Source organism: Macaca mulatta, chromosome 11, assembly GCF_049350105.2.
Source record: "Macaca mulatta isolate MMU2019108-1 chromosome 11, T2T-MMU8v2.0, whole genome shotgun sequence".
Taxonomy (NCBI): domain Eukaryota; kingdom Metazoa; phylum Chordata; class Mammalia; order Primates; family Cercopithecidae; genus Macaca; species Macaca mulatta.
This window is the reverse complement of record NC_133416.1, coordinates 130,432,929-130,456,595: the sequence shown is the minus strand read 5'-3', so window position 1 is coordinate 130,456,595 and position 23,667 is coordinate 130,432,929. Positions and strand designations below refer to the sequence as shown.

The following is a 23,667-nucleotide window of genomic DNA, read 5'->3' as shown; positions in this document are numbered from 1 at the left end:
TGGGGTTTCTTCATGTTGGTCAGGCTGGTCTTGAACTCCCTACCTCAGGTGATCCATCCGCCTCGGCCTCTCAAAATGCTGGGATTATAGGCGTGAGCCACCACGCCTGGCCTGAATTTAGATTTTTAACCCAAAGTTGCCCTGAAGATATGCTCCCTGGTTAGGAAGGAATTCTCACATATGTTCAGATGCGCTTTTCTCTTTCACATTTGGGATCTGAGGCTTCTGACTACTCTGACTTGTCTGGCGCTGAGCAGCAGATCAGTGGCCTCTACTTCCAGTTCACACCTGCTTGGTTCCCATTCAAGGCCAGGGGCTAGACCTCAGTGAACTGCCACCTCCTGGGTCTGCAAAGTCCTGCAGGGACCTGCAGGGTGTCCCCATTCTCTGTGATTCTTAGCACCCATCTTAATAGGATCTTGGGCACAGGACCCTTGATTGGGCTGGGTATGGAGAGAGCCAGGTCCTGATACTATCCCAGCCCCTGGCCCGGGACCTCCTGGGAGAGGACAGGGACAGTGTCCAATGTCACCCAGTGCAGGGACAGCCTTTCTTTGTCAACCCAGGAGGGCTTGTTAGAAGAGGAGGGCTGGACAGCTCAGCTCTTTCCTACCTGGGATCTGGCAGCAGGAGGCCACTCCTGGCTCTGGGCCTCCTGGAGTTGGCAAGAGCTGCTGACCGAGAACCCGACCCAGGCCCATGAAGGCAGCGTCCAGGGCGAGCCAGCACAGTGGCCATCCACATACCTGTATGCTCAGGTGAAGCCGCCACAGTGAGAAGCTGGCGCAGAACATTTTGGGGCAGCTCTAAATAGAAATTTGTCTCCCAGGCAACGTGGACATGAGACATCAGCCTACACGCCTCTATGTTGGCTCCCAGACTGCCTAAAAGCTCCGGCTAAGTTATTCAGAGCGCTCAGGTGATAGCTCTTCTTCTTAGACGAGTACACTGAGGCCACTGTCATGCCAGACATGTAAGTGGCCAAGCTTGGCCTGATGCTGCAGCCACTTTCCACTGACCCACAGCTGTGACTTATCACCACTGCCTTGACACCAGGGCCAGAGCCTGGAACGCAAGCTGCAGGGCCCATCAGAGTGAACTCAAGGAAGCCCAGGTGGGCTTGGGACTGGGCAGTGTTCTAAGATCCAGGTGAAGCAGAGGTGAGATTAACACCACAGGAAAGAACCCCAGGGAGAGGCGGAGGCAGGACATTGGCTGGTGGAGTGTGAACACATCATAAAAAGGTGCCACTCTATTTCTTTTCATCGTGCTTTCACTAACATCTTGTAAGTGTGTGTGTGTGTGTGTGTCTTCAGACTATCATATTAGTATATTGGGGATGCTTTTATGGAGGGGGCTTGTGGGCAATCACCGTTCCCTCTACCCTGTATGCTTCTGCTGGCGAAGGGAGCAAGATGCGGGTGGCTTAAGAGAGCCTGGCAAGAAGAATTCTCACCCAGAATCTGTTGAAAGGATCTAGTTTTGAAGCTGAATGGAAGATCCCATAGCCTGAGCTACCCTCACAGTGGTCCAGAAACATGTGAATCTGAGCCAAGTCTACTGATGTGTGATTAATTTACAAATAGGCGTGCAGAGCAGAACGGTGTGTACACAGGAGCCTGCTGTTCCTACAAAGCTGCATCAAGATGTCACTGAGTTGGGTTTTATTTTAGTTCTAAGTATTGTATCTGTTTAGCACCCAGTCAGCATGGTGCCGTGTGCATGCTGGGCAGGCTGAGCTAGTGGCGTTTACTGCTTCCTACACCGGAGAAGCCTTTGAGGTAGTTCCAAGCCCCATGTGCTGGGCCCAGAGCAACTCCCCAGATTCACAGAAAGCTCGTATTTCACGGGTGGTCGTTTTGCAGAAAGAGTCTGCACATGATTAAAGGGTGGCACATTGGGAACACTGGACTTTATGTCGAGCTGCATCTGCCCTTTACCCCAACCAGCTGCAGTGTCTTTCCCCTGACCAGATTCACACCACGTCTTCTGTGGACTCAGAGGACAGACTTTGAGACTTCAGAACCATCATACAAAGAAAAAACACCTTAACTTATTTGGCGTTTTCAACCATTTTTTGACCTTGGGGTAAAGTGAAATGTACCTTTTCTTTTCTTTTTTTTTTTGAGACGGAGTTTTGCTCTCTCACCCAGGCTGGAGCACTGTGGTGTGATCTCAGCTCACTTCAACCTCTGCCTCCTGGATTCAAGTGATTCTCCTGCCTCAGCCTCCTGAGTAGCTGGGACGACAAGCATACCCCACTATGCCAGGCTAATTTTTGTATTTTTAGTAGAGATGGGTTTTCACTTTGTTGTCCAGGCTGGTCTTAAACTCCTGACCTCAGGTGATCCTGTTGCCTTGGCATCCCAAAGTGCTAGGATTACAGGCATGAGCCACCATACCTGAGCATAAATGTATCCTGCCCTTCAGGAGGAAAGGGTTTGCTTTGCAAGTGAATAACATGCAGAAGGTCAAAGGAAGACGTATCATCCTACTCTTAGTCAGGACTTTCCTGAGTACAACAGAAATCCAGTTCGAACTCAGGCAAAAAGGAGACCTAATTGGAATGCTCATGTTCATCATCCGTGGAAGGACAGCAACTGCTGGAGCCCAGGATTCTCTTGGACTGCATGGAAGAGGACACAGCTGCTGACAGCTTCCCTGCCTTTGCCACCAGTGAAGGATTGACCCACATTCTCTCTTTGACCCCAAGTTTAAAAAAGAAAATCCCTGGGAAGTGTAAGCAGGGGTGAGATCATGGCTGCAGATTGAGGACGTGCTCCAAATCCCTAAATCTGATAGAACAAATGTTATTAAAAGCCCATATCCATGCGGGCAGAGAAATGCCTTTAGGGGCTAAGAAATCATGCAGAATCCTGAAAAGATGCAGTGAAAATGGGATTCAACTGAAAAAGGAAACAATAGCCAAGATTGTACCCAGGAGGTAGAGAGGTTTCTAGGTGTGGATCGCTTGAGCCCAGGAGTGTGAGGCTGCAGTGAGCTATGATTGTGCCACTACACTCCAGTCTGGGCGACAGAGTGTAAGACCCTGTCTCTAGGATAAAAAATAAAAATAAAAAAATTATAAATAAATAAATTGATGATATAGCAAGTGAAAAAATGACAGATATAGAGTGAATAACGTAGAGTTTTTAAAATCCAGGATAGGTATTTTATTATATATACAAACCTACATAAGTGATAAAATTATATGGAACTTAATACATACACACACTGCACACACAAATAAATACAAGTAAAACTGGCAAATCTGACTGAAGTCTATAGAATGTATCAGTGTCAATATCTTGATAGTAATATTATAGTTTTGTAAGATGTCACCACCTGTAATCCCAGCACTTTGGGAGGCTGAGGCGGGTGGATCACCTGAGGTCGGGAGCTCAAGACCAGCCTGACCAACATGCAGAAACCCCATCTCTACTAAAAATACAAAATTGGCCAGGAGTAGGGCGCATGCCTGTAATCCTAGCTACTCGAGAGGCTGAGGCAGGAGAATCACTTGAACTCAGGAGGTGGAGGTTGTGGTGAGCCGAGATCACGCCATTGCACTCCAGCCTGGGCAACAAGAACGAAACTCCGTCTCAAAAAAAAAAAAAAAAAAAAAAAGTCACCACTGGGGGATACTGGACAAAGTATACAAGGGATTGCTTTGTGTTATTGCTTACAGCTGCATGTGAATTTACAATTATCAATAAAAATTTCAATAGAAAAATCTCTTGGGAGTAACAGATTAGTTACAAAAATCTAAATGACTGTTAGTTTAAATGGGGATGTCAAAATGAAAATTTTAAACAGCAGTGTTTGAACTAAATGGCAGTAAGAACACTGGATGTAAAAACCTATGGGATGAAGCCAAATCGGTACTCAAAGGAAAATATATAGCCCTGAATTCATTTATTCAGAGACAAGTCAAGTTAAAAATTATTGAACTCAGCTTTCAATTCAAGAAGCTAGAAAAACAAGTAAATTCAAAGAGGTTAAAAAGGGCCAGGCAAGGTGGCTTACACCTGTAATCCCAGCACTTTGGGAGGCCGAGGTAGGAGGATTCCTTGAGTCCAGGAGTTGGAGACCAGCCCTGGCAACATAGACCCTGTCTCTACAAAAAATAAAAAATTAGCCAGGTGTGTGGTGCTGCACACCTGTAGTCCTAGCTACTATAAAAAATAAAAAATTAGCCAGGTGTGGTGTGGTGGTGCACACCTGTAGTCCTAGCTACTACAAAAAATAAAAAATTAGCCAGGTGTGGTGTGGTGGTGTGCACCTGTAGTCCTGGCTACTTGGGAGGCTGAAGGGGGAGGATTGCTTGAACTCAGGAGGTTGAGGCTGCTGTGAGCTGTGATAGTGCCACTGCACTCCAGCTGGGGTGCAGAGTAAAAAATAATATACAAATAAATGTTACAGCTCTTTTACAAGGAACCCTGTTACCAAAATCAAAGAAGGAGAATTCAGTAACTCCACAAAACTACAGGCTGTTTCACTTAAAAAAAAAAAAAAAACTCAAATAAAATATTAGCAAATTTCATTCAACTGAATGTATTATTACAGCATGACCAAATAGGATTTATTCCAACAATGGAAGGGAGATTCAAGAGTAGAAAATAATTTTCATCTAATTTATTATATTGGCTGTTTTAAAATTTTACTTTATATTATTATTGATTGATTGAGACAAAGTTCTTCCTCTGTCACTCTAGCTGGGGTGCAGTTGTGTGATCATGGCTCATGCAGCTTGATCACCTGGGTTCAAGTGAGCTTCCAACCTCAGCTTCCCAAGTAGCTAGGATTACAGGCGTGCCCCACCATGCCCAGCTAATTTTTAAAATTTTTTGTAGAGATGAGGTATCCCTATTTTGCTCAGGCTGTTCTTAAACTTCTGGCCTCAAGAAATCCACCAGCCTTACTGACACCTTCATTTCAGACTTCTGGCCTCCAGAACTGTAAGAGAATAAATTTATTTTGTTTAAAGCCACTCAGTTTGTGGCATTTTGTGATGGTTGCCCTAGGAAACAAACATACCCACTGTCTATTCCAGGGTAAGAATAGAATGGAAAAACTAGACTGGGCACCATGGCTCACACTGTAATTCCACCACTTTGGGAAGCCAAGGAAGGCAGATCATTTGAGGTCAGGAGTTCAAGACCAGCCTGGCCAACATGGTGAAACCAGGTCTCTACTAAAAATACTAAAAATAAAAAATAAAAAAAATTTAACCGGGCATGATGGTATGCACCTGTAATCTCAGCTACTCAGGAGACTGAGGCAGGAGACTTGCTTGAATCCAGGAGGCAGAGGTTGCAATGAGCTGAGGTGGCACCACTACACTCTAGCATGGGCAACAGAATGAGATTCTGTCTCAAAAAAAAAAAAAAAAAAAAAGAATAGAATGGAAAAACGAGAAAGGTGAACTTACATGACCTGCTGGTTCACACGAACCTCTACCTGAGAATTTAGAGTGATCGCAGATGGGTATTAACCCAGGCATTTGCTGGAGCAAATATAAGCCCTCTCTGGAAAAACAGACCCTCATCCTAAGCCTCAAAAGAATTTCTACAAATATCTTCCCCAGAAAATGAGCAGTTCTTAGTCAAAAATAACTGAGTACAAGAGGAGATAAAGCACTAAGAGCCAGAGCCAGCATGAACAATTTACAGCAGAAACAGACTCTGGAGACTTCAGATGCTGCAATATTTAAGCATAGCCAATAAAATAACTGTTCAGTGCATTTAAATAAATAAAAGGCAAAGTTGAGAATATGTGCAGGGAATTAAAAGCTCTAAAGAATGATGAAGCAGATTTGAACAACGAAACAGAACTTTAAGTCAAACATGGAGAAATTCAGAATACAACACGGGAAGAAAAGGAAGCTGCAGAGAGGATAAGACATATACATGGAGAAAGTCTAACGTTTATCTAATTAGAGAGCCAGAAAGAGAAGAGAGAAATAGAACAAAGTCTATGTAAGTGAGATTCAGCCCTTAAAAGGTGGCTAATACTTCTCTGTAGTCCTGGGCTTAGGGCTTGATTTCAGCCCAGCCAGTCAAGTGGCTCACGAAATAGATGCCAAACCCTTTGCCTTGACTCCTCCCCAACCTTGGTCATTTCTTCCTGCAAGAGGGGTATCGACGAGCAGTTTCTGAGAACTGAGAGGCCTAGGACAAGGTGTCAGTGAGGGGTGGGCCTTGAGGATATTGAAGACATTGCCCAAAATCATGCAAGGTCCTTTCCCTGCACTTCCTAACTCAAGGGAATGTCATTTGTACTGTAGTACGTGAGAATATCATCGCTTGGAGTTGGACAGTGCATAGCCTGTGCAGCTGAACACAGCAACCCAGCTATCTCTGATGCCTTTTCTGCCCAGGTTATGTGCCCATGGGACTTTCCAAGTTTGACCAGTGGTTTTTTCCTGTGTGTTTCGTTTCCTCCCTGTTTCCCTCCCTGGAGAAGGATGAGATCTGTCATCGGCTGGAGGATTTTATGGCATGATAAAGGGAAGCTAATAGCTCTGTAAAGAAGAGCCAGTTACCTGGGAAACTTTCCAGGCATGTTGTGTTTCTGGCAGCCCTGGGAGGCTGGGCTGTAAAGGCCACACCGCTCACAGTGCTATGGAGCAAGGCCTGGGTGAAGTTGTACAGACACGTGAATGTGCCTGTCCCTACCTCCCCTAAGGACACTGGCTGGGCCTTTCGTTGTCCTCTAGGTCCTCTGGCTCTGCCTGCTTGCTCCCTTCTGAGTCGAGCGTTTGGACCTGGTTATTGGTGACCTAAGACGCCTGGGATTTCTGCTCACCTAACAGTGCAGTAGATCAGGCCTGGGTCACAGCCCAGGAGATACAGAGTCTGGGACCGTTCTGCCCTGACTCACTGTGTGGCCTTGTCAAATGACTCAGTCCCTCTGGGCTTTTGTCTTCCCATCTTGCCCTGACTGCTTCTGAGCATTGAGTTTCCAGCGAGATTGTTACAGCAGAGTGTTTATAAACTGAGCTGCACTGAGTGTGTCTGAGAGGGGGTGGTAGTTATACTAAGGGCATTTGGGCTGCCTGGCATTGCCATGTCTCATTCAGGGCCCAGCTTGTGTCTCCCAAACCTGCCCATCAGAAAGTGCTGAGATGACTTCACATACCCCCACCCCCACCCCACACCGTGGACAGCAACATCCAGTTGTCCTGTTTGACATTTATGCCCTGCACATGCTCTTGAGGAGGGCAAGTCTGGCTCCATGAAAAGTCTGAGTCACAGGCGCTGTCAAGAAACAGGGACATGGCAGGGAGTGTGCACTATTCTTGGAGAATCTTAGCTGTGCTAAGGAACAGCTAACAGAGCAGTTTGTAATTAGCACTTTGGCTGCTTGGCGGCGGCGTTATCTGCCTGTAGAGGGTTTTTTTGTGAACATTTGCCAATTACCCTTCTTAAGTACCTACTAAGTGCCAGGCCCTGGCTGCCTAGCACCTCTTGTGAATGGAGAGACAAATGAAAGATGTTGTCCTTTTCTTTTGTCCAGGCACCGTTCTAGCTACTGGGATTATGGCAACAAATAAGACAGACAAGTTCCCTACCCTCCTGTCACCTGTGCTGGGATGGAGGGAGGCAATCTTCAGGTACACAAATCAGATCATTGCAAAGCATGGCAATGGGACTGAACTGGGCAGGAGAGGAAAGCTACGCTGCAGAAGGGAAGGCATGGCATTTGTGCCCAGACCTGGTTGATGCCAGGGAGTGAGGGAGCAGCTGTTCCCTGGCCTGGGGAATGGGTACTTCCCAGGCATGGCAGCAGCTGGAATGGAGAGCTAACATAGTGGGTTCCTAGCAAAGCAAGCATCCATGTGACTGGAGAGTGGTGGTGGAGGAGCTGTGGCTCATGAGCAGGCAGGGCACACGGGATCTTACAGACCTAGAACCTGGAAGTAAACGGAACTGAGGGATGCACAAAGTCCTGTGGGTGAGAGACAGGATTGGGAGGAGACAAGGCAAGGTGAAGGGCAGCCTAGGCACGGAACCCTCCTGGACAAGCACACTTGGGAGCTGTTGTCGGATCTCTCTGGTTATGGAACCCTCAGGCAGCACGGGCTTCTCCACTGTGGCTCCTGTCAGAGCTTTTGTAGGAGGGGTGTGTGTGTGTGTGTGTGTGTGTGTGTGTGTGTGTTTCAGAGACAGGGTCTTGCTCTGTTGCTCAGGCTGGAGTGCAGTGGCACAATCATAGCTCAGTGTAGCCTCAAACTCCTGCGCTCAAGAGATCCTCCAGCCTCAGCCTTCTGAGTAGCTGGGACTACAGGTACATGCCACCATGCTGGGCTAATTTTATTCTTTCTTGGAGAAATGGTGTCTCACTATGTTGCCCAGGTTGGCCTCAAACACCTGGCCTCCAGTGACCCTCCTGTCTCAGTCTCCCAAAACGGTGGGATTATATGTATGAGCCACTGTGCCTGGTCCCATGTTGACCATTTTTAAGCGTACAGTTCTGTGACATTAGGGACATTCACACTGTTATACAACCATAACCACCATCCATCTCCAGGACCCTTTCATCTTCCCAAACTAAAACTCTGTCCTCGTTAAACACCAACTACCCATTCTCTTTTCCCCAAGTCCCTAGCACCCACCATTCTACTTTCTGTCTCTATGAATTTGACACTCTAGGGACTTCCTGTAAATGAAATCATGCAGTATTTGTCCTTTTGTGTCTGGTTTATTTCACTTTGCTTAATGTCTTCAGAGTTCATCCATGTTGTAGCATGTGTCAGAATGTCCTTCCTTTTTGAGGCTGAATAATATTTCCCATCAGGTCCTTCCCACCCTTTTTTTCTCATTAGGTTTTGATGACTCATGTGATGTTGGTCTGTCTTTTTTTTTTTTTGAAACAGAGTCTTGCTCTGTCGCCCAGGCTGGAGTACAGTTGTGCAATCTTGGCTCACTGCAACCTCCACCTCCCGGGTTCAAATGATTCTCTTGCCTCAGCCTCCCGGATAGCTGGGACTATAAGCACGCACCACAATGCCTGGCTAATTTTTGTATTTTTAGTAGATACAGGGTTTCACCATGTTGGCCAGGATGGTCTCGATCTTCTGACCTCGTGATCTGCCTGCCTTGGCCTCCCAAAGTGCTGGGATTACAGGCATGAGCCATTGCACCCGGCCAATTCTGTCTCTTTTTGAGGCTGAATAGTATTTCCCATCACGTTCCCCCCACCCTTTTTTTCTCATTAGGTTTTGATAACTCATGTGATGTCTATCTCCCCTGGAGCCTGGAGGCTCCCTGAGGCCTCTGTCTTGGTCCCCTATATCCTTAGCACCCATCATAGAACCTGGCCCCTAAGAGGCACTTAATGAACATTTGTTAGGTCCATAGAGTTCAGAGTGATTAGAATTCTTACTGAAAGAGGGGGTTGGCATTGAGATGACAATATTAAAGACTATATTTGCCAGACTGTGGAGCTTTGGCTTCTAGGCAAATGTTTCCATTGATCCAAGCCACCTAGGGGACTTGTTAAAAATTCTTATTCCCAGGTCTTTCCCTTTGCAATGCAGCTGTTTTGGGCTGGAACCAAGAGGCCTGTATTTTGAAAGAGATATTAACCTTTATTTCCTAGATCATTTAAGAACATTAGAATAAAAACAAGTAACCACTCTCTGATGAAGTTTAAGTGGGGTTTTCCCTCAGCCAGAAGATTTGTACTTACTACAAAATATTCTGAAAGAAAAAACCAAAAATTGTTTCTCTAAATCATGCATCTTTATTAAAAAGCATTAAAGCAGCTCTGTTAGCTTGTGTTGTATCCAGAGTCAGGTGCAGCCACCGTTCACGCATCAATACATAGGTCTAGCCTGGAATATATCACTTAAATTGTGGGGGCTTTCATTTCTTCCAAAGATGGGAGCATCGTTACCTTTTCCACCTCAGGAGATCATTCTGAAGAAGCAAGAATAAAAAGGCTAAAAGCATTTGTAAGTCATAAAATGCTACTATCAATGCTAGGGATGCATATGTATATAAATTGATTTAAGTAAAGAAGATGATGGTTCAATTCTTAAGCTATTTACTATCCTGGCTGTACAGTAAGATACACCTGACTCCACCTCTTACTGAGTAATGGGGGCAAGGTGCCGTAATGACACAAAGCCCTGGGTCTCCTTAGTTATAAAAATGGGGCCTTGCAGCACAGAATTATTCAGTCATAAAAAGCGATGAAGTTCTCGCAATGCTAAAACATGAACCTCAAAAACATGATGCCAAGTGAAAAAGCCCAGACACAGAAAGCACATATTGTATGACTCCACCAATAAGAAATGTCCAGAACAGGCAAATCCATCAAAACAGAAAGCAGCTTAGTTGGTGCCAGGGGCTGGGGTAATGGGAAATGACTGCTTAATGAGCTTAATGAGAAACGGGCTTTCTCTTTGGGTGAGGAAAATGTTCTGGAATTTTCCTCTGTAAGTATACTCTGTGAGTATACTAAAAACTACTTTAAAGGGGTGAATTACATGGCATGTGAATTATATTGCAATAAAATACTTAAATAAGTGGCGTCACTACATCTAACTCCGGGGAGTCGTGAGGGTTAAGTCACTTACAATGTATTAATAGGGCCCAAGTGTGTAAAACCATGGGCCAGATTCATAAACCAAGCACCAAGCAGAAGAGTCTGGTTGCCAGATGTGCCCACCAGAGAGTGGGGGCTGTTGGGGTGTGGGGTCTGATGAGACCCTGGCACCATTTACAAGAGGGGACTGTTCACACTGGGAATGCCTTCAGGAAAGGCAGGACTGGGCAGACTGTGTATTTTCTCCTACACCCTCCTCCTCACAGGATGCATGAAGAATGGGGGGCCAGGGTCAGGGTGGGGACTAAGTCTCTGACTGTTCAGCTGCTCTGGCATCTGTGTCTTTAAGGAGTCAACTCCAGTTGACTGTTGTAATGTGGCAAGTTCGGGAAACCCCGTCTTAGGCAGCACAGGGAGCTGTGGGCAATTTCTCTGAGCTAAAGGACTGTGACACCCTCGCTGCGACACCCAGGGAAGGCTGGGTCTGCACCCTGCTCAGCTGTAGCTATTGCAGAAGGAGCCACTGGGGCTCAGAGTGGTGGGCTAGTGCACCTTTGGTACCATGCATAGGGTGGGCTTAAGGAGGCAGGACTAGGGACACTGGCTGCTGAGACTCCAGCATGGCATTTGTGCCTCTCTGGACTTGAGGTTGGCCCCACAGTGCTCCTTGCGGGCTGCACAATACCAGCTGTTGTTTTGGAACAACAAAAATTCATTATTTGCAGCTGATAACTAACAAGCACCCGAATAAGTTGGCTGAGAGCCTCAGTGCTGGAATCTTGCACATGGTGGGCTCCAAGTGGAAGTTTATTGGGAGGTATGTTGGCTGAGTAAAGAGGAGAACATTATCCAGGGAAAAACTCGATCCCAGGACTGTGCCCACCTGCTCACAAGCCATGGGGAGGCATCTGCAGCCAACATTCAATTCATTTATGTTAAATGCAGGAATTAAGGAAAGACAGAATTTGATGAGAATTGTCTGCCGACTTAGCCACGTGGAGGTCATTTGTGACCTTGACCAATATGGTTTCAGTGGAGTAGGGGTGGTCAAAGTGGGTTGGAAAGAGATCGGGAGGTGAGACAGTGGAAACAGCAAGTATAGCTAAGCTTGAGGAGGATTTGCTATAAAGGGGATCAAGGAAGCGGGATGGTGCCAAGGAGATGGAGTGAGGGGGCTGTGGGGTCTTGTTTTGTTTTTGCAGATATGGGAGCTATAACTTGCATGTTTGAATGCTGATGGTGAATGGGGAGGTCCGTTAGGGAGCATTTTGGGAGAAATGACAAAAGGGCTTGGACCCTAGTGACAGAGAGTTGGCCTTCAATGGGAGCAGAGACGTCCATGCATTGCAACAGCAGCTAGTGGATTGGTGCAGTGGGTCAGTCCATTTGATGATGGGAATTTGAGGAAACAAAGAAGAGTGGAGCCAGACATGGTACACATGCCTGTGGTCCCAGCTACTTAGGAGGCTGAGGCAGGAAAATCACTTGAGCCCGGGAGTTGGAGGCTGCAGTTAGCTAGGATTGCACCACTGTGCTCTATCTAGCCTGGGCAAAGAGTGAGACTCCATGTCCAAAAAAATTAATAATAAAAAAGTAAAGAAGACTCAAGATGGAGAGAAGGTGTAAAATCAGGAGTGAGAAATAGTGAAGGAACTGAATCAGTGAAGAAGGACTGTAGGAGCTGGGCCCTCCTGGGGTGTCCTGTCAGAGTTCTGAAGGCTGGCCCAGAGGAGTAAGCACTCAGGGCTTTGTATTCTCATTATGTATCTTCTCTTTCATCACAAGGGCTTATCACCAGTTCAGGAGTAACCCGGGTGAAAATCTCAGCAGTGCCTCTTACCAACTCTGGTGTCTTGGATGGTTCCGGAAAGCTCTGATTTCCCCGGAGAATTGATCGAGTTGAGTTTTGCTTAGGGACAGGGCCTGCAGCACAGCCAGCTCTCTGCCAATGGGCTCCCAGCCTCTAAGCATCTCAGGGGGCCCTCCCTCCTGCCTGCCCCAGATGCTGGGAGCTTTCACCCCTAAAGGACTGGCCATTTCTAAGGCCAATGGCCTCCTGAAAAACCTCGGCACTTCTTATATAGGAGGATGGTCTGGGTGCTGCTGCTGAAATGGTGGTAGCCTCAGGGAGGTGACCAGGAGTGAGAAAGGAAGGCCTCTGAGCAAACCCCAGCCTACGATTTTGTAGCCACAGCTTAGACCCTAACTGCTGGGGCCAAGGTCCCCTCTGGGCTTGTTTCTGTTGTCACATCTGAGCCTCCTGTGGCATTTTGTTTAAGGGCCCAGCCTTATTTCAGCCATACTCAGTGTTAAATTAGGGGAGCACCAACCCTGGAGGCCAGTGTGGTAGTGGTAGTAGCTCCATGACCAGCAGGGTCCCCAGAGGACCGAGGTGGGAGGTGAGTTCCAGATAATTCTCCTTCATGCCATGCTCATCATCTTGGAGGCTCTGAGTTTCAAGCTTATTTCCTCACATGCACATCTGTGCCCTTTTCCACCCAACTGAGGGTGCTATGCTGACAGCCACAGCCAGGAAGGAGGAGTCATAAAAACAGAGCTCCCTTGCCTTGCCGCAGTCCTTAAGCAGGATGCGCCCTCTCGGAGCCTGCTCTGTGGTCTGCACCACTGCTTCCCTGGGGCTGTTGTTTGGGTTGAGGCATTACATAGAGAGCCTCATAACTCTACCATCCCACTCCTGCTCCTGGAGCTGCAGAGCACTGCAAGCCCCACGGTGCCCTCAGGTGGCTGCTGTGCTGTGGGGTCTGGTGGCCAACTTCTGCAGTGGCTTGGCAGTTGCCCCAGCTTGGCACTTCAGGTGTACAATGGTGAGATTCATGACTTTCTGTGGGATTTGGGTTAACTGCAGCAGTGCCCAGGGCTTTAAGGCTCTCTGGGATCCCCCTTCACTGCCCAGGCCAGCGTTAGAGGAAGGAGTCACGTCCTACTTAAAGGTGTCAAGGAAACTGTGGGGGGCAGGGTAGGAGCTGTGTCCTCCTGCTCAAAGTCTCCTTGGTCCTTGCCCCTTCAGCCTGGCCACCCCTGCCTCATGAACCTGAAGCTCTTTCTGTGTCGCTTTTCTCCTCTAATGCCTGGAGGTATGTGGCTGGGTGGAGGAAGAAGCTGGGAGTCAGGATCCTTGTTCCCAACCCAGCTCTCTGCCCGTTTCCTGAGCCTTTGTCCCCTCATTTGTAAAGGGAGGGTTGGCCTGCAGCAGGGTCCTCTGCTTGTTTCTTAGCCCAGAAATCCTTTCTTCAAAAGAAATCTCTGCTGGAAGCCCGGTGTCTAACACATAAAGGTAGAACTACTCTAGGGCAGGGATTGGACGATTCTGTGGGTGTGTGACTTCTCCTGCTTTCAGCTTCAGGACACAGATAGGCAGCTGATCAGTGCTAACCTCATAACACACACCTGCAGAGCAGCCACACACTCCCGCAACCCCAGCCCAGGCGTAGGGGCTGGTTGCTGGACACAAGGAACAGCCTCTTATCCCTCTGTGCCGCCTCCCATTTATCCAGAGCTTTGGGTCCCTGGATACACATAGATGGTTGGGGGAAGCCTGGGGAGCCTTGTCTGGCTGCATCTGGAGAAGAAGTGCTTTTACCATTGCCTGCTTCAGATCCTGATTGGGGCCCAGTAGGTTTGGGAAGCAGAGAGCAGAAGGAAGCTCTCTTAGAGCAAGAGGCAAGGGACTCAAGGGAGGCAGAAGGAGGTTATGGATACCCGCAGTCCTGAGTCCCAAGCCCCCAGACCTGCTGGCGGCTCCCTTGCTTCCCACTGCTGCAAAAGCCAGAGCTCCCGCTGGCCTGGCTTGGAGTAGCTTCCAGATTTAATAGCCAGAATGCAGCTGAACTGCATTTGGATGGATTCCATCCCCGCTTGACTTTGCACAGCCTCAATCCTAAATTCCATCTGTGACGTCAGACCCCTGCTAATCACGGAAAAACAGATTAAGTTCTGTAAATTCAATTCTCGTGCTTTCCCTCCCAGTCAGGGTGTCTCATGGCCTCTGCTCAAAGGAGCTGTCCACCTCCCTGCTCGGTCCACCCCACCTCATCCTGGGCCAAACCCCAATAATCCACTTCATTATTCATCTTCATCACATGCCTCCAACCTGGCCACCCCTGCCTCATGAACCTGAAGCTCTTTCTGTGTCGCTTTTCTCCTCTACTGCCTGGGTGGTTCAGGAAGATCTCTGGGCTCCAGCCTGGGAGGCCCAGCTGGTGCTCTGTGTCTTGGTGGGAAGCCATGCCCTTGAATCTTTGGGTGACATCCCTCATAGCTCTTGTTTGTCTGCCTGTGCCTGGAACCCTGGTCCGGGTGCAGCCTGTACCTCGCGCCTTGCCCACGGCTGGTCTCTTGCTCCATGGCCACCCTGAGTGGCCCCACTCTGACATGGTCTGGCTAGGTGTTTCCTCAAAGACATCAATGAACATGGGGCTGGGGGTTCTTTCTAGGGTCGTGAATGCTGGGGTCTGGAACCTGAAGAGTTTTCTAAGAGCCAGGGCCCAGGTGCCACATTTGAAGCCCAGCGAAGAGTCCCATCATCCCTGGAGCAGAGCCATGTGGGCTGTGCGTGTGGGCGGCCACCCAGACCCCTTGCCTGGCCTTCTTCCCCGAAGGGCCTCTGGAGACCTGTATGTGTCTTTTTTCCTCTGGCTGTGCCAGGCCCCAAAAGATGCCCTGTAGACAGCAGTAAAACCTAATTCTGTCTAACCCATCACGACTCCAGCAGAGACGAGATGAAATGTGTGTCTGTCTCGTTTGCACCCAGGCAGCCAGACTGGGTGTAATGAGATTGTCTGAGTGAGGGTTCAGCTTCGGGCCAAGGGGGCTCCAGGGAGAGACAGACACACAAGTCACACTGCTCTGATACGAGGAGGGTCTGCCGTGTCCCTGGCCTCAGCTCAACCAGGGAGAAAGTGAGGAGGACTCTATCTCACCCCAGCAGGCCCGTGTCTTGCTGTAAGGCCAGCCAGCACCACAGCAGGGCTGCTCCTCCTTCAGGTCTGGGTTTATTGTCTGCACCTGGGGGTAAGCAGCCCTACCAGGAAGCCCACAGGCCCTGTGTCTCAGGGACCCGCCTTCCAGACCCTGCTAGGGACAGCAGTGCCACCTTTTTGCTCGCTCCTGGTAGTTGAACGCTGGTTGGAAAAGGGCTGAGCACTTGATGTGCATCATCTCATTTAATCCACAGACACCCCAGGGTGTCTGTGGGCAGGGTGGTTCTTACCCCCAGAAGACAAAACGAAAGATCAAAGGATTAAGCAGTTTGCCCAGTCACAGCTGGGAGGTGGCAGAAGGTCTAGCTGATTATTTTATTTTAATCACAACACTACCAGCCCTTCTCTGTCTGTTTACACACACACCAGTCAAATGCTGCAGCTGCTGCCTTTTGAAACATCAGGTAATAAAGTGCAGGTAAAAGTTGCCCACAAATTCCATCCATCTGATGGAACCCTCTCCAGCATTCAGTGAACATTTATTCCATACTCTTCATCCAGACAGACATATACAGAGTAGTAATAGTCTTTTTTTTTTTTAAGTATCATGTTCTACATGAATTTTTAAAGTAAAAATTAAATTTAATGTTATTTGAATTTAACCAGACAAATGTATCAATTTTCATGTATCTTAAGTGAAATGGGAGTTGCTAACCTGAGGAAAAAGATTTCTTTATTGTAAGTGATAATAGTCCTAAAAGATTAAAGGTAAGAGAAAAACTTTTGAAAATAGCTTGATTGAAGTATAATGACATACCATACATATACTCATTTAAAGCATACAATTCAATGGTTTTGGTATATTACTGATTTTTTTTAATTGTGGTAAGTATATATATATATATCATAAACTTTGCCATTTTAACAGTTTTTCAGTGTACTATTTCATCGCAGTGAGTATATTCACAATGTTGAGCAACCGTCACCACTACCACTTCCAAAGCTTTTTTATCACCCAAATAGAAACTCTGTAACCATTAAACAGCTACTCCCATCTCCTCCAACCCTAGATCCTGGTGATCTCTAATCTATTTTCTGAGAGAACAACTTTTAAAAGGTTAAAGTCATTATTTTTTTAAATAATAAACTTTATTTATTTTTTGAGACAGGGTCTCACTCTGTCACCCAGGCTGGAGTGCAGTGGCACAATCTTGGCTCACTGCAACCTCCACCTCCCAGGCTCAAGGGATCCTCCCACCTCAGCCTCCCAAGTAGCTGGGACTACAGGCACTCCACCACACCTGGCTAACTATTGTACTTTTTGTAGAGATGGGGTTTCATCATGTTGCCCAGGCTGGTCTCAAACTCCTGACCTCAAGTGATCTACCTATCTTGGCCTCCCAAAGTACTGGGATTAAGGCGTGAGCCACCTAAACTTTATTTTTTTAAGAGCTGTTTTAGATTCACAGCAAAATTGAGTGGCAAGTACGGAGTTCCCATATGCCCCTTCCCCCACTCTCAGCATCCCACACCAGTGTGCCCTATTTGTTACAATGAATGAGCCTGCAGTGACATGGCATCACCCAGCGTCCATAGATTACATGAGGGCTCACTCTTGATGTTGTACTTTATATGGGTTTGGACAAACGTGTGAGGACATGCGTCCGCCATTGTAGTATTCCACAGAGTACTTTTATTTCCCTAAAAATCCTCCATTCTCTGCCTGTTCATTTCTCACTAATTTTTCTACTTCATGAACCAACTATGGTTCATGCTATGAAAGTTGAGGAAAACTATATTTATATATGAAAGTTGAGGAAACTATATTTCCACCTTTGTTCTTCTGCTCCAGATTTGTCTTAGTTATGTTATCATTTGTGTACAGTGTTGAGGTTTTGATATTCAATTCAATCACATAATTGCCATGATTTCAAAAATATCAATGCCATGTTCATCAGGATTTCTCCATTTATGACCTCATTTTGACTTATCTTTTTGGTTAGTTGGATTTCAACATCAGATAATTTTTTCTTTTTTAAAAAATTGTATTTATTTATTTTTGAGACAAGGCCTTGCTCTGTCATTCAGGCTGGAGTGCAGTAGCGCAAACATGGCTCACTGCAGCCCTGACCTCCTGTGCTCAAGCTATCCTCCCACCTCATCTCCCCAGGATGCCGCCCAGCCATGCCAGAGGTGCATGGTGGGAGGCCACTCGATGGAGCCCCACGTTCCTGCCCTGGGGCCTTTGCTCATGCTGTTCCTTCTTACTGGATTGAGTCCTTCTCACACCTACCCTCAGCTCTGCCCTTAGCTTCCCTAAGTGTCTGGATTACAGGCATCTGCTGCCGATGCCCAGCTAATTTTTTTTAATTGTATGATTTTTTGAAGAGACAGGATCTCACTGTATTGCCCAGGCTGGTCTTTAACTCCTGGGCTCAGGCAATCCTCCTGCCTTGGTTTCCCAAAGTGCTGGGATTATAAGTGTGAGCCACTGTGCCCAGCCAGGTAATTATTTTTTAGAGGACTTTAAGGATGTCTAAGTCCCTAAACTCATGCTTCAGAGAGCCCCACCTTATCTCCCCAGGATGCAGCCCAGCCATGCCAGCATACATGGTGGGAAGCCACTCAATGGAGCCCCACGTTCCTGCCCAGGGGCCTTTGCTCACGCTGTTCCTTCTTACTGGACTGAGTCCTTCTCATACCTGCCCTCAGCTCTGCCGAGCAGAATCCCATGGATCTCAGAGAGCCTGGCTCTGCCTTCCATGAAGCCTTTCCTGAGACCCCTCTGGACTGAGTGACTTATCTTGTTTTCATGACACTCATGGTAACTCCAGAAGTCAGATAGTATTATCCCCACTTTATATATGGAGAGACTGAGGTTCAGCAGGTACAAGGGCTTTTCCAGGAGGTCACACAGCTGGTAAAGGCATTGTGAGGCTTTGTAGTCAGATCCCAGAGCGAGCTCCAAACTGTCACCTCCCCTCACATTCTGTGTCACTCTTAGAGTTCTGAGTCCTCTCCTATTAGTCACCCGTGCACTTAACTGTAAGATATAGAACCATTTATTTGTTCTTTCCTTCTTCCTATCCATGTCTCTACCTACTTACTTACCTCTACAGCTCTTTAGTTCCTCGCGGGCAGAAACACGGTTGCTTTTCCCTAAGCCAGCGTTGATGGAATTGCATCCTGAGCACTTGCACTTTCTGATGCTCTTCCACCATGTGGCTGCTGCCCCTGCACAGTCCTAAGCTTTGCCCCACTCCACCCAGGTGCCAGGAGCCTCCAAGGGGCCTCTGGGCCCTCCAGGTGCGTGTTCCCTCTCTGTCTCTGTCCCTCTGCCTGCACGCAAAAATATCCCAGCGGAGCTGTGGACAGCACCTGTGCAATTACAGCTCATCTGACAGCTTGTCTGTGGGGGAACATCATTAGGTATCTGTTCCAGACACGTGCTTACAGAGCCTCTGAAATCAGAGACCCAAGCCAGTGTCTGGGTGCTGGCTCAGGCTGTGAGATTTCACCCCTGATTGTTATTTGAGGAGATGGAGACATTTAAGGAACATGGTGAATCTGGCCCAGGGGGTTCTGCCTTGCTAGTGCCTGGTGGGCCTGGAATCTGAGAGGATTGAGAAAGGACTGATTTGCATGGGGATGAGCAGGGCAGGTCATGTACTCTGGAGGGGTTAAGACTCTGAAAGGGCAGAATGCTTAGACTCCTAAGGTTTCTGAAGAACATTTAGAGTCTGTGTCTGACCATGCTGTTATTTAGATGACTAAATGAGACTTGCACACTCTGAGTCGCTGCATTTGCGCCACAGTAAAGGAGCCCACCTGAAGCCCCACAGAGGCGGGGTGGGTGCTGCACATCACACAGGTGTGCTGCTTGACACCAAGCCCCTGCTGTGCCTTCCTGGTTGGGCGATTCTGGGACTTCAATGAAGAACCATGTAAAGAAGCTTCAGAAACAACCCCCATTGAACTTCAGTTTTCCCTTCCTGTCTCCAACCCTATTTTTCTCCAACTTCCCTCAAACATAAAGTTGTGTCTCCTTTGTGTATGTAAGTTTCCCAGATCAGGTGCCTGTGCTACCCTCCCAGCCAGCTGGAAGTCCATCCAGGTGCCAGGTGTCAGACTTGGGTCCCTTGCTACTTTGGCTGAGCCAGCTCTTGTTTCATACCTCATAAAGTGCAGCCTGGGGACTGTAGGGCCATTGCTTCTCTCTCCTGTGACCTCAGCTTCCAGCCAGGTTTGAGGATAGACAAGTGGGCCTAGGCAGGTGGAGCTGAGTCTGGGAGTATGGGGAAGAACTCCACAAGGCCTCAGGCCCTAAACTTGCAGGTCCCATGAGCTATTAACTAGACCCATTGACCTTGAAGAAGGTCAGCAATGGTCTCTTTTCACTTGAGCACAGCCTCTGGGGGGCTTTGGGGTTGATCAGGGATCAGAAAGGTTGGCGGACAGGTTGCAGGAGAGGGGAAGCCCCTCCTAGCAAGAGTCCTTCTGGATATAGCAGGGCCTGGAGCCACCCCAAGGAGGGGAACAGGGCAAGGAAACTTCCCAGGGGGATTTCTATGTCCGGGTGATGTTGCTCAGCAGCACCGTGGGGAGTCTGGGTCAGAGACCTCCAAGGGGAAGTCAGGGTCTGGGATCCAGGGTTATCTTATCTACAGCCAGCAGATGTTGGGTGCAGTTTCTGGAGTATATAAAGTATCTAGGCTCTAATTGGCTAAAAAAGAGCTTCACTTGGACTATATTTAAAGCAATGGATGTGAGAATTGGGTTCTTTTTTAATAGAGAGGAGGGTCTTGCTATGTTTCCCAGGCTGGTCTTGAGCTTGCTGGGCCTCAAGCAGTCCTCCTGCCTTGGCTTCCCATAATGCCAGGATGGATGTGAGAATTTGAATGGACTTCAGGCTGACGTTCCTACCTGCTGTGAACTAAACAACTGGGGGCCACTGTTTTAGGCCAACACAAGGGATGTCTTTATCAGACCTTTCCTCTCTCTGTCTCTCTCCCTAAGTGGCTTATTTAAGAACTTCTTTCAACCCTGTCTACTGGTATTCCTGAGAGTTCTCGTAAATGTTTTTCTCAACCTTGTTAGCTACCCAGTAATGCTTTAGCACCTGGGTGATGCTCCAATGTCCAATAGAGAGCCATACCCCGGGGAAGTCGTCTGACTGGCCAGGCCCTTGCTTTTATCACTTAGCAGGAGTCTTGCCCGTTGTCACTGTGAATCCTCCCTGGCTGCGGTCCTTGGAGTAATCTTGCGAAAATACTATCCTTAGCCAGGTGTGGGTGGCGTACACCTGTAGTCCCAGCTACTCTGCAGGCTGAGGTGGAAGGATAGCTTGAGCCCAGGAGATCAAGGCTGCAGTGAGCTGGGATTGCACCGTTGCACTCTGGCCCGGGTGCAGAATGAGACCTTGTCTTTAAACAATAAATAAATATAAAATTTATTTATCGTCCATCCTGAAAACCTTCCCTTGGCTTCATGTTAACAATATGTGACCTTTGGAGGTGACCAAATGATATTTATGGCAAAACTTCAGCCATCTAGGGCTTGGGTTTTAAGGCCTGATTTCATTTTCCAGATAACTGAGTATGAGCCTCTTCCAAGCACTAAGTTTTCTTTTCTTTTTTTTTTTTTTTGAGATGGAGTTTCACTCTTGTCCCCCAGGCTGGAGTGCAATGGTGCGATCTCAGCTCACTGCAGCCTCCACCTCCTGGGTTCAAGTGATTCTTCTCCCTCAGCCTCCCAAGTAGTTGGGACCACAGGCTCCTGCAACCACCCACGGCTAATTTTTGTATTTTTAGTAGAGACGGGGTTTCACCATGTTGGCCAGCTGATCTTGAACTCCAAACCTCAAGTGATCTGCCTGCCTTGGCCTCCCAAAGTGTTGGGATTACAAGTGTGAGCCATTGCGCCCAGCCCGGTTTAAAAAAAAAAAAAAAAAGTGATTGCTTAGGGGCAAATCTTCATCAAATATATTCTTTGTCACTTAAATAGAGGTTGCTATGAGTGCACTCTCTGCTTATCTTGTTTCATCTACTTCCCAGACATAGCCCAATGGAAGGAATAAAATAGATGCCAATAAATGTTTCTTATTGGATTGAACTGAAACCAAACTTTAAATCACTCAGAGTCTCCCCTTGGGATGCAGTGATGTCATCTGCCCCTAATGGCATGGCTCAGACCGCTAACTTGTGAATGTCTTATGTCTGTGCTTCTTAGTTTTATTTGATCTGCCTGCTTTTCCGTGACCAGCTATCATTACTTGCTGTGTCAGTACCAGGGAAATAGATGCTGTAGCTTGTTAGGATTGTGAGTAAAACAAGAGCACAGTGTTCTTACCCTGGCCCTTGCTAATGGAGTGACAATTCTTTACTTCCCCGTGGCTGTTTATTGATCAGAGAGCTTACACGCAGCCTCTCACTTGTACTTTTGGTAGCTGTTAGCAAACAAGAAAAATAAAGGTTGGAAAGGAGAGAACCTGCTCAATCGAAGTTGCACTTTTGGATCATGCCTGATCAGAGCCCAGAATTCCAGCCTCAGGTCTAGACCGGGCCTTTCCTCTGTGCTACGGTATTCACCAGCCTTTGCAGAAAGTGACTGTTCTATTCTGTCCTCTCTGTCTCCCAGGGGTCCTCGGTGAATTTTGTAATGGTTATTTAAGGAACCTTGCCTAGAAGTCCCAACTTGCAGTTCCCCATCGACGGGAAGGCTTGGACTCCAAGATGATTATAAAGGAATATCGGATTCCTCTGCCAATGACCGTGGAGGAGTACCGCATTGCCCAGCTGTACATGATACAGGTGGGTCATGGGGCAAGGGTGGGTCATGGGGTGAGGGTGGGTCGCGCCAGCACACAGACACCACATGTGGGTTAGGTGGAGTTGTGGCCTTCACAGTCCCAGAACTTCCTGGTAAGTGTGAATTGTGCTGGACCCCTGGCCTCTAGGCACGGTGCTAGGCACACAGGGCACACTATGGGCACATGGCATTGGATTGCTTTCTGGCACTGTGTCCTACCACCTACAACGCAAACACTTGCCCTTGCATTCAGCACCATTATCTCCCTGGCCCAGACGTTATCCCTGTGTTTCCCTATGTTTCAGTTTGCCTGGGCTGCCATCACTAAATACCACAAAGTGGGGGCATAGAGGAACATACTTCCTCACAGTTCTGGGGGCCAGAAGTCCCAGATGAAGGCCTGGCAGGTGCAGTTTCTGATGAGGGCCCTCTTCCTTGCTTGCACATGGGCACCTTCTCCCTGTTTCCTAACATGGCAGGAAGTGAGCAGGCTCTGGTGTCTTCTCTTTTTCTTTTTCTTTTCTGTTTTTTATTTGTGTAAATGTATAGGATACAACTGTAACTTTGTTGCATGCACAGATTGGAAAATGGTGCTTGTAGGGTATCTGTCACTCAAATACACCATACTCATTAAGTAATCCCTCATCTTCCACCCTTCCTTTTCTTCTAAGGACACCGGTCCCATTGTGAGGGCCCCACCCATATGATCTCATCTAGCCCTGATTACCACCCAAAGGCCCCGTCTCCAAATACCATCACACTGGGGGTCAGGCCTTTTGGAGGGACACAGATATTCAGTCCATAACACCCCATTCTACAGACAGGAAGGCACATGAGGCCCAGAGATGTTAAATTCTTGCCAAGGAGCACAGGGCCTGTCTCCTAGTTCCCAGCTCCATGCTTTCCTCACCACCCTGACTGCTTGCAAAACAGCAGTGTCAGACATGTGGCTCACTTACAGACGCTCGCAGGAGTTTGAGGATGACAGGCTCCTTTGACGAGCCAGAGACTCTTGCTTAGGAGACACCTCCAGTCTCCCTACTCAGTGCCTGACCAACCTGGAACACAAGACCTGGCTGCCTCTGGCTGACCCAAGATGGGACCACTGCTCCCACTTGCTGCGGTCCTGGCTACAGTCCTTTCTATGTAGAGGTTCCATCCCAGCTCTCCTGCTGGCCTCCTGTCCACACTCAGTGCCTGGCATGGCCTAGCCCGGCAGCTTTCCTCCAGATCATTCCCTAGCCAAGGCTTGCAGGCTTGCACCCTGGGTCCCTGGGTGTCTTTGGGCCTCCAACACTTATCATGAACTTGCTGTTGGCCTGGCTCTGGCTCCTCTGGTCATATCAGTGCCTCCAGTCCCTGCGAC

General features: G+C 47.9%; 1 protein-coding gene across 1 annotated transcript in view; it reads left to right on the top strand.

The window, feature by feature from the left end:
• Positions 1-23,667, top strand: part of PITPNM2 (phosphatidylinositol transfer protein membrane associated 2) — a 94,368-nt gene that overhangs the window by 20,546 nt on the left and 50,155 nt on the right. Inside the window, 1 exon segment of the mRNA XM_077955582.1 lies at positions 22,131-22,303. Within this exon segment, the coding sequence (XP_077811708.1) occupies positions 22,226-22,303 (78 nt within the window). The 5' untranslated portion in view covers positions 22,131-22,225.